The sequence below is a fragment of the Anarrhichthys ocellatus genome, unplaced genomic scaffold, assembly GCF_004355925.1.
Source record: "Anarrhichthys ocellatus isolate YVR2014 unplaced genomic scaffold, GSC_Weel_1.0 scaffold44, whole genome shotgun sequence".
NCBI classification, from domain to species: domain Eukaryota; kingdom Metazoa; phylum Chordata; class Actinopteri; order Perciformes; family Anarhichadidae; genus Anarrhichthys; species Anarrhichthys ocellatus.
Window position 1 is genome coordinate 3,272,950 of NW_022280074.1, and position 11,287 is coordinate 3,284,236.

General features: G+C 44.0%; 1 protein-coding gene across 1 annotated transcript in view; it reads left to right on the forward strand.

The window, feature by feature from the left end:
- The first annotated feature begins 273 nt into the window (after positions 1-273).
- Positions 274-11,287, forward strand: part of LOC116395150 (V-set and transmembrane domain-containing protein 2-like protein) — a 47,301-nt gene continuing 36,287 nt past the window's right edge. The window contains exon 1 of the mRNA XM_031868766.1: positions 274-625. Within this exon, the coding sequence (XP_031724626.1) occupies positions 508-625 (118 nt within the window). The 5' untranslated portion in view covers positions 274-507. The remainder of the gene's footprint in view (positions 626-11,287) is intronic.

An 11,287-nucleotide genomic window follows, 5' to 3' on the forward strand; every position in this document is an offset into this window, starting at 1 on the left:
ACACTTGAGCTAATGTTGGTGCGCTCTAATGCTGCTTAAACGTGTTTATCCGTTAATTATTTTATTAATAATAATAATGGGCTTTGAATATTTTAGAAGTCTACCGTCCTTTCATAAAGCGCATTCGCATTATATTAAAAAAAGAAACGTGAAGTTTACGGTCGCTGAACGTGTTTCTAATATCCCTCCTCTCATTACTGACATTCCCCGCTGCAAGCCGCGGTACCTCCCATTTGGGGAGAAAGTCCCTCCGCCCCATGTAGAGCCGACTGAGCGGAAGCAGAGCGTCAGTCGGTCTGCTGGCACACCGAGCGGTTGCAGCGGCTTCTTCTTCTGCTCCTTTATTCTTCACAGGTATCTCACGTCCTTCCTCACCAGAACAAGTCACCTGGATTAAAAAGTAAATAAAAACACAACAAAAAAACAAAGAAAAGAAGAAAAAAACCCAATCTTTTTTCTTTCGACGTGCATGAGAGGTGGAAGGAGAGCAGCTACAACAGAAGAGACATGGGAGCGTTCAGAGTGCTGCTGGGGAGTTTACATTACATGGGACTCTACATGCAACTTAGTGTCTCCACGAGGCAAGCTGGACACGGCGAGGTGGAGAACCACATCTCTGGGAACGGTAGGTGTGCCGTCCGCTTTCGGATCCCTCTCATTCACCCCCCCACGAGGAGACTTCTGTGTGTGTGGGGAGAGAGGACGGCACAGGTGATGCCATCTGCCCGCACGCGGGAGGAGGAATTAAACAAAGAGGGGCGCGCGGGCTGATGCTGATCATAGCATGCCAACTAATGCCAGTGTTTTCTTTGATTGTGAAGAGCTTGTGGTTCCTTGCTGTCGGGCATTGAAAAAAAAAAAAAAAAAAAGAGTTCACCTGTACGGTGAATAGATGGAGCTGTCATTCAGTCAGTGCATGTCTGTCCATCTTATGAGCACCAACGAGGTTTGGAGTGTTCGATGTCCAGACCGTGTATTGGAAGCCCTCTCTAATGAGTGCTCGGTCCTTGATGTAATTGGTGATGTATGGTGAGCCTGACAGGATTTTTTGCTTTCTGTTGAGAGCTGCAGCCCCCCCCCCATCAGTGTGTGATTCATCCAGATGGAGCACAGGTGATGTCAGCTGATAGATGTGAAGTTAATATTCTCTCTTTGGTGCCCCCATGAAATCTATACTGAGCAGCATCTTCCTCAGATCTGCCTCTTAATCCTCCTTCGCTAGGATCTTCCCCTAAATGGCCTTACACTTTGTTACATCACACGCACACACACACACACACACACACACACATAGAGGGTCACGGTTTGTTTTCGGTAACTTTGGTTCAGCTTGGTCATCTCCTCGGGTGTCAGGCTGCCAGCTCGGCAGGTGTGTGTGTGTGTGTGTGTGTGTGTGTGTGTGTGTGTGTGTGTGTGATGTCTGCGTGGGTTGAAAAGTAAAAACAGTCGGGAGGTTGAGAGTTCCTCATCGATACTCTGACTCTCACAGTATAGATCCCTTCCTTTGTTTCTTCTGTAAATGTGCTCTTATCATCAGACGCTCCCCGGCAGCTTAACCTGAGACCTCCAACACCCACGACTCGGTGTGCACCCCCACACACTGAGCTGAGAAACGTCTGCAGCTCAAAATACACCTGAATCGCATGAAATCTGAAAGCCATGTCACAACACGGATGAGATACCCGATTCCCTTTGATTGAGACGCTTGATGCAATTGTCTGGTCGGGTACGATCGTGTTCGAGTTGTGTTTGAAAGCAGAGCTTAGAAACGTTTCAGCTTTTTGACGGAAAAAACACGTAATGAAAAAATATTTAAGGAAAAACACACTCATACGCTTTATTGCCAAATTGCGTTATATCGTGAGTTCTCACAGTTGATACGTTCCGATGAAGCTTTTTTTTTTTTTTGACCCCGATCAGAATTTTATAATGGATCTCTGTTGTTTCAGAATCCGATCCGATCGTTACGTTTACCTAAAAGCTGTTTGAATATGTATCCGACATGTTGAACGTAGCCTGCTTAATCTGGCACACTTTATTTACACAATACTTAAACAAGCGCTGAAGGTCCTGATTGAAAACCATTTGACAAGCTTCTGAAATTGATCAGCTATCAAGAGAAGTGACAGCAGGCTGAGGCGGACAAAAGGATCGCATTGCGATCCTCTTTATTTTAGCCGATGCCGATTTATTAAACCTGACCGGGTCAGCCCTTGTACCGACCCTCTTGAATCGGCTCGGGACATCGCTAGCTCCCAGTCTAAACATCTCCTGGCTCTAGCTTCATTTTTAATGGGCAAATGTGAGCGAGCGTTTACCTTCTCACCCAACTTTTGGCAAGAAAGCAAAAAAAGAAATTTGTATTTCCCAAAAGGTTGAATTATTCCTTAAACTCCCCTGAGCTTCCAACGATATATCATGGGGGTACTTTTCACAACGCTAAACTTCATGGAGAAATCCCTTAATGTACCATGAGGAGAGGGAGTCCTCTGGAGGGGCTTAGAGCGAGGACACACGGGTGTATCCTTACGCGGAAGTATTTCATCGAGTGACATATAAATGAAGCAACACACGTTGTGAAGCAACTGCCGACGCTCAAGGCTGACAATATGGAACCATAGACTGTAGGAGAAGAAGGAGGGGACGTAGTCACTCTGATGTCTTTGGTTTGTGGACGACCGTTTTGAAGCCTTAAGTTTGGCATTTTGGCTGTCGCCATCTTGGCTTTTGCCTACCCCATCTTGGTTTTTTTTTGCAACCAAAATTGACGAGAGAGGGTGGAGCTAAGTACAACCGAACGCTAAATAATACATTTTTAGGAGACCAAAATGTTAGAATTAGCTGTCATGAACTGATAACACACTGTGAAAGGGTTAAAGTTCTAAGACGAAAATTTTGACTACTCTGTGGTAGCGGCCAGTCAATCACAAGGTAGCCCCGCCCTAAAGCATACGTTGCGTTATATTTCGCTCTTAATGGGACCATCATTTACCAAATGAACATCATGCGGTATTGAAGAAGATTTGAAACTCCAGCGGGATGCTTCTGGTGGTTTCTGTTGATGTAGCTTTGGTTTTATTCTCATCATCTATTATATCTTATCATCGTTCCTCTATTTACAGCTGTCACAGGGTTGCCAGGCTCGTACACACGAGCGTGACCGATGTCACGTTAAAGGGTGTCTCAGCCTTTCTCTGTTTCTTGCCACCAGTAATATCTCATGGCAGCATGGAGCATCCATAACACAACGCCATACAATCTTTTCAAGCTGAATAATGTGCTCGCGGGGAGAGATATTTTCTTACAGTGGGTGTGTGGGATTTTTATGGCAATGAGTGCGTGCAGATACACTTGTTTATTTGTTGTTGTTTTGTCCCGGGGGTAGAATGAAAGTAAAGGAGGAGGGCAGATGCATATGCTGCAATACCTAATTGAAACATGAAGTGTTACTGCAATGTGGCAATTAGCGAAACATTCAGAAACACAGATATTATGGAAGTAAAGGAGTCTTAATGGGATTGTTGGATTGCAGGTATGATGATCTGCAGGGTGGGAGTGATGAGATGTTCAGGGACTCCCTGAACTCCCTTTAACGCCTTTATATTTGCGGGAATGAATTTGAACACTATTTTTAAAGACTGGCAGCCAGAGGTGAATTCACAGCGTTGGCCACAGTGAGTAATATCAAATAACGGCAAGAGGACAGGGGTCGACTGAGCAAATGCCTTCCATTTGCTTTTCTTAGAATATGCTGTATGCTTGGCTTGTGTCGGTGGTTTGTGAGCCCCGTGGGGGGGGGGCATAATTTATACTCCTTTTTCCTCCACTGGCACTACACCAGCTAGAGCAGAGCAGGAAAAAAAGAAAGTGAGAGAAATTAAAGGAAAACAGTTTTGACATTTTCATGACGTTCCAGTGTACATCTGCTGAGACGCTGCTTAAGTCGTTGATGCTTTTCAATTAACTCCTAATTAGGGCCATGGTTATCCAGCGAGGCGATTATTGCAGCCAATCAATCGCGTTAATTAATCAGTGATGGGTAAACGAGCCGCCAGGCCAATACCATGCTTAAACTTTACAAAGGAAAAGCAATTGTAGTGAGACAACAGGAGAAATGCTACACATGCATTTGAATTTCATTTTTTTTTTTTTTTTTCATGATACCAGATCTTAACAATTTTTTTTTAATCACTTAAAAAAAAACATTTTTTTGGCTCTACTGACCGGCCTACAGAGAGGTATCCGGTCTTATATGTTCACCCTGTTTTGACCTCCATCACCAGAGAAAGCTGCCCCATTCTGACACACATCATTCAATTGGATTTGAACCATTCTCTCCAATTCAATAGGAGGCTCCTTTACCATTCAGTGAAGACAAAAACCCTTTATGGCTGCTGGAACCACCTTGAAAGGCCTCGGGCATGGCCGCTCCTTCAGTGTCTGAGAGGAATATGCTGGATGGATGTATAAGGATAAACCCAGGTTGATGCAATCTCAGCCTGCGATGGTTAAGCCTCCTTCACAGCTCCGTCTTTAATGCCCTTTTCTAATGATGTGCGTGTTGTGTGATAAATGTACCCTCTCAACAATTTCACCGTAAAATAACAGTAAAATGCCGGCAGCAGTAATGGCTGGCAAACAGTAATTTACTGTTATTTTACTATGCTGTGGTTAACCGACGGCATTAACTGTTAATTTACATGCAAAGGATGAATATTTAACCGTGTGTTACAGTTTTTATGAAATCATATAAGCTACTGTTGTAAATCCACTGTACATTTACAGCAGTTCATTGCAGTGTAGTGAAGGCCAAATAGGTCCACTTCCACCAAAAGCAAACTGGAGCACAGGGGAAGCAATGACATCACCCCACTGTTGGCCTATTAAAGATTTAACAGTGGCCGATGCAGTATCACTGGCAAACATTCACCAGCAGCTTGTGGGGTTTACTCGAGTCTTCTGCGGGTTTAGACGCCAAATGTCCCCCGTCTGCTCCTCGCCTCCCACTCGCTGCCACTTCAGTTCTGACGCCGGCGTGTTGACACGACAGTGGGGCTCCAGACGTCGCCACGGCAGCGAGAATAGGAGAACAACTGTTACAACCAAAACCTGATAATGAGTTTTCATTGATGTGTCAAGTACACTGCTATCAACATCAGCTAATATAGGCACAGGTCAGAGTAGCTCTGAATAAACAATTGATGACATTTGTTTTGTAACAATATTTGGCTAAATGAAAGAAAATCTAAATACGTAAGAGCAATATTTCATTTTATTCACCTGTTATTTCTGCCAGAATAACAAGAGGAAGAAAAACAAGCCAAAAATGTACTTATAAACGCTTGTGGTTTCCCCACTATAACAAGTTAAAATGTGATTTTATCACATCTTGTGAGATAATTGGTTTTGGAACATTTTACCGTTAGCCACCAGCAGCCTATCTTACCGTGCTGGATGCAACTTCCACGAAAATGGCAGAAGTTATTGCTCCTTGGCCTGTTGCTCATACGATAAATGTTAAATCTGCCTTAAGTCCTCACTTCAAATCTTGTTTGGGAATTTAAGTAACAGTGTGTGTGACATCAGTCACTGCTGGCAGTTTACCACCATGAGTGTTGTAGAATGTGTTAATGGTAATTGGTTGACGACGCTGACACCTTCTTTGCATGTATTGCAGACTCGTATGAATGGGTCTAACGCGGGTCTGTGTTGTATATGTCTGGTGTATGAAATGTCTGAATCCTCGCTGTGCTGCATTGTTATAAACTATGATAATCTGGTTATGTGCAAGTGGCAACCTCCATTGCTGAGAAATGAAGCCAACACGGAAGTGCCAAAAAACTGCAGTTCTGTGAATGGCCACTTGAGGCCGGCCTCCTTAAAGGTCGTCAATCCCCATAGAACTCCATGTTAAAATGGTGAATTTTACAGAAATAAAATTGTTCACAGCCTGGTACAGAAAATGATTTTGGTCTCTATAACTAAGCCACAGTCGACTGTGGCTCAGTGGCTCAGTCTTCCTTCAATCAGAGGATCGGCGGTTCGATCCCCGGCTCCGCTAGGCCATGTCGACGTGTCCACGTGTGCTTGGTTAGAGTCCTGATGGGCAGGTGGCACCTTGCATGGTAGCCCCTGCCATCAGGGTGTGAATGGGTGAATTATGATGGAACGTTAAAGGGCTTTGAGTCGTCGGAAGACTAGAAAAGCGCGATACAAGTACAGTCCATTCACCATTCTTGGGAAACCGTGACGACCATTTCCCCCTATTTTCTGACAATTTAGAGACTAAACACAAAGTAAAAGCACACTCAGTTCCTCTACCTTTTATAAATGTTCTATACAAAGTCAACAGATGCCCAGATTGCCTTGATGTAGCCTAAATTTACTTCAGACTTAAGATACTTACGGTTCCCTTTCTCTCTTTCCGTGTCTCTCTGCCTATCTGCTGCTGTCTGTAAACAGAGAGAGACATACAGTAATGGGGCGAGATAGCCGAAGAGAGAGTGACAGGCTGACAGTTTCAAAGCTTGTTGGCGCTCAGCGGTAGGTAGAGCCAATGCATTAAGGTCCTGACCTCGGTATATATTCCTCACTGAGAAGACGTGCTGGAGGGCAGCCTCGGATTAACTACAGACAGGAGAGGAATGATTACTGTAGCTGCGGCGTATCTCCGCGCGGTGCACCTCACCTCGGCTGTCTCAGGACTTAAAAATCAATCTTGAGCGCGTCTCTGGGTTTTGTCTGCATATCCTCTCATGAGCAAAGCATGCTCCAAGTAATAATCCGTGATATTTTCATATTAACGGGTGTTGACTTTGCTGCTCTCCGCCGTTCACTGACTCAATTCAGCGCTGATTCAGATTATATCTTCTGCATGATGGTGGTTGTATTTCAAGTATTGCCACATGGCTATGGGAATCTTATGGACTTTTTTTGGACATGGAAGAAAAAGTTGACCTGGATTCAAATGGTCGGTCTATTGTATAGAAAGGACATGTGCTTTAATACATTATTTTGTATGCACAAAATCAATTTCATTTAGATATTCCGGATAAGGTAAAAGCGTACGCATACAGTGTTCCAAAAGAAAGCTGATTTTACGAAGGACACTGCAGACCCACGCGGGTGTTTTCACCGACTCTTGAGTAAACCCGTGTTCAGGTTGACGCTAACGTGAGGCTGCCGAACTCAACGTACCAATGAGAGTGATGAAGGTGTGAGGTAGATGTCAATCAACACAGTCCGAACACGCCCACACAGTCCCGGGGAGAGGTCTCATCAAGCCCAAATTAAATCCCCTGGTGTAGAACTGCCTGTAAGAAAAATATGAAACAAACACATCTCACTTTAGGCCATAGGGAAACGTTACTGTACATCGTTAAACTTCAGATATTCTTTTGGGCAATATATTTATATTGCAATATGAGACTCGTGTTAGATTTTGGATCTCATAATATGGCAAAAGTGTTGTCTTTTCCTGCTGTTAAAGGCTGCGTTACAGTAAAGTGATGTCATTTTCTGAATTTACCAGACTGTTCAATTATCTGTCTTCACCAGCTTATTCACATTACTGACGATCATTTATAAAAAGTCTTGTGTAAATATTTTGGACCAACTCTGCAATATCGCCAAAATAATGACGTTGAAGTTGAAAATATTGTGATATTTGAATTCCTCCAGATTGCCCAGCCCTAGTTTCTGCTTTTTAAAATCTGTGTTTTTATTATTCCATTTTTTTTTTTGGATTGAAGATCAGCTAGCTCCAGCACACGGTATCTTAAAAGGCCTTGGCCGCAGACTTCCTTTGGCACAGAGAGAAGACCTTGAAAAACTAGCTCACTCAAAACCTGATTAAACAAGCTTCATACCACAGGACGCAGGCAGAGAAATATACCGGCACGTTTCTACACCTAAAACTCCAAAACGATGAATGAAAGAGAGACCGAAAAAAGGTGAGATATAGGGAGATAAAGAAACCACAAATTCCACGTGTGAAACAATGGCGCCTATGCCAGAGGAAAGACAAAATGTTTGCCAACAGGACGCTACAGTCCTGGCTGAACTACACAAACTAAGACAGAAACGCATAGACGCCACTGGAAACTAACATGAAGGACCTTTTGGAAAGGATTGCCTTTGTTGGAACAACAAATATAGAGAAAAGATTGAGTGACATGAAGGACAGAGCGGCCACGCTGGAAAGATCAACCACCTTTCTGATACGCTAAAGACATCAAACTATCTGCGAAAGTGCGAAGACTTGGAATCGCAGTCGAGACGCGACAATGTACGGATATTTGGTAGAAAACAAATGGTAGGAGTCGTGACTGACCTCGCTTCAGCCTTGAGGGTGCACGGCTCGTCCGATGCTAAACTCAGAGATAACACGGCACCTCAGAGAGCGATTATGCCCCCGCTTCTTTGACTATAGAGGAAGAGAGCAAGTGCGGCAACGAGCATAGGAGCGAAGCAGAATGATGTACCAGGGACTGAAACTTTACTTCAAGACTATAAAATGGAAAACTGGTGCGGGATGTAATTTTAAAAAGCTCGGGGAATAGATTGTCGAGGCACAGTCTCCATATCCTGCCCAAGCTCAAACTATTTTTAGGAGTCGGGCACGGGAACACAGTCAACACGCCGACAAGATCGCGGCGATGGGGATGCAGACAGAGAAAAGTTCAGAAAGCCCTGAAACAAGGCAACGGGAGCGCTGCGATGAGGAGTGACTGCCAAAGATGACTCTGATCCAAGTGATATCATCCAAATAAACTGTGTGGCAAGCGTCTTAATGAGAATACGCCTGGTGACTATGAATGATAATTATAGCATTTTTCACATCTCCAAATTATTGTTGATGATACATTTTTATTTGGACAAACATTTGTAAAGACACTGCCAAAGTGTCTTTTTGACGCCCCACTGGCCGCGCCAAAGCATTGCGCTTGTTATTCCTTCAGTTCTTTTTTTTATTTTCTAATGTAAATGAAAAACACCTCATCTTGCACCACTCAGGCACTAGCATGTCCCGAAGTATACATGCTTAATGCACACTCTTGCATCCAAGAGTTTTATTTTCATGTCTGTTGCTGGGAACGTTCAGATAAAAAGCGAACCCATTCTGCTGAATTGGAACTTTTTTTTTTTTTTTTTAATTAAAACTACTTTTTTTCCACATTTAGTCATCATGCTATTCTCTATAAACAAATATCTGCACACAGAATCAGAAACTGTCGGCAACGAAACAAGATTTGGGTATCAGAAGCGCTCTGATTTACGTTTGTAGTCCGAGTAGTATTGACCAATCACGTTTGGGCGGGCTTTGATTGAATACAGGTGAAGAGTTTGTGTGGGTTTGCTCGAAATGCAATCTAGGAACCCATGGGCTGTATGTGATGATTTAGCCTTTCTTTTATTTTTTTTTTATTGATTCATCTGCATTTGTATGCAGATATCTGTTATCTGATATCTAACAGCAGACCAACTCCATTCTTGATTCTCAAGTTGCTCATAGGATTGCAAACAATGGCCACTCCACTGAAGAGGAAGTCTTGGCCCGGATTATCAGTGGCTGCACCTGAACCCCCTGAAATATTGGTCGTTGCCCTCAGAGGCTGTATCGTCGGCAGACCGACAGCCCGTGGGTTCTGAGAGTGTCACCGTGCTAATGCAGGACATTTTTATATTTCCATGCAGAAGTACAAGGATTCAGTGTCGCTTTTTTTAAGGCGGAAAAGGGTTTGCAGCTCAGATGAGACATCCTATTCAACAGTTCTGCAGTATGATAGGTCTGTAAATGAATAATGAACTCACAGAGAAATAGAGCAAAATGCAAAAGAATTAATAGAATATGCCCAGAGCATAAACTTCACTCCAGCTTACAGTCACACCGTAGCTATGGTGAGTGAGGAAAGTGGGAACAGCGACTGGCTGTATCTGACAGAAGCAGCCGATCCATCCGTCTAATGCTGAAAAGAAAAACCAGCAGCAGTTCAGGTATTCGTTGCTTGACAATGTGGACTCAGACCTTCGGTGTCCTCCATCATTCTTGCCTCCCCATTGCTTGTCACTGCCAGCTGCATCGTGTGTAAAATTAACTCTGAATCTTCTCCCCCCACCCCGATCAGGACGGTCTCTTCAGAATCGGCACAAACAAGCTGCGGGGTCAGCCGGCAGTCAAGGACTCTCCCTCTGTCTTTCTCTATAAGTGCCTTCTGCTGTTGCGCTTGTACTTCACTCTCCCGCAAAGCACTTCACTGTTGTGTGTGTGTGTGTGTGTGTGTGTGTGTGTTTGTGCTTGTGTGTGTGTGTGTGTGTGTGTGTGCGGGGACGTACTTTGGAGGAGAAATGATTGCGGGCAGCTTTGAGCATGGCGATCCGAAGCCTCACTTTCTCTGAGGTGTCCCTCCGTGACTAAAACTCATCTCCGGAACTCATCATCCGACCCACCAGGTGTGTGTTTGTGTGTGTGTGTGTGTGCCTGGGTGTGTGTGTGTGCGCCTGGGTGTGTGTGTGTGCGCCTGGGTGTGTGCATAAGGCTCTGCGAACTTTGTGTGAGAGACGATAAAGGCAGCTTTGAGACAGATGATCCAAACCGTCACTCTCTCGTATTCTGTGTGTGTGTGTGTGTGTGTGTGTGTCTTTGCATGGGTGTACACGGCGACTTGACCGTGTGTGTGTGTGTGTGTGTGTGTGTGTATATATATGCTTGAAGAGATGGAGGGGGGGAGAGAGAGTATTCCCTCTCTTGCACTCAGCATGATGATGTTGGGGGGTAGTGCTTTGCTGTGAAGACTTGTCTAAGAGAGTGTTGCTTATCTTCCATTAGACACATTACTGCCAACATTGCCATCAGAGTGGAAAGACACACACACACAAACGTGCACACAGACTCTCAGATTTAGAGAGAGAGAGGCACACACACACACACACTTCTCCTGGGAGGCACTTGGCAGTGTTCATCTGTTGGCGGTCTCACTGAGGGAAGAAAGAGGAGGAGGAAGGCAGGCGGAGAGGGGAACGTGATGTATCCGTGGTCCAGGATCAGTCATTTGCAGCCTGACAGAGCTCCTCAGCCTCCACATAATTTAGTGAAGTATTGTTCCCGGAGAGTCTCTAAGATCTGTGTTAGACTTTGTATGCAACTGCATTTTAAATTAAAGCATGTTTGTTAGACATTGATTATTATCACCATACAATGCATTTATCTGGCAGAACTATTTTTAGTCTCTATATATATATATATATATATATATATATATATATATATATATATATATATATATTA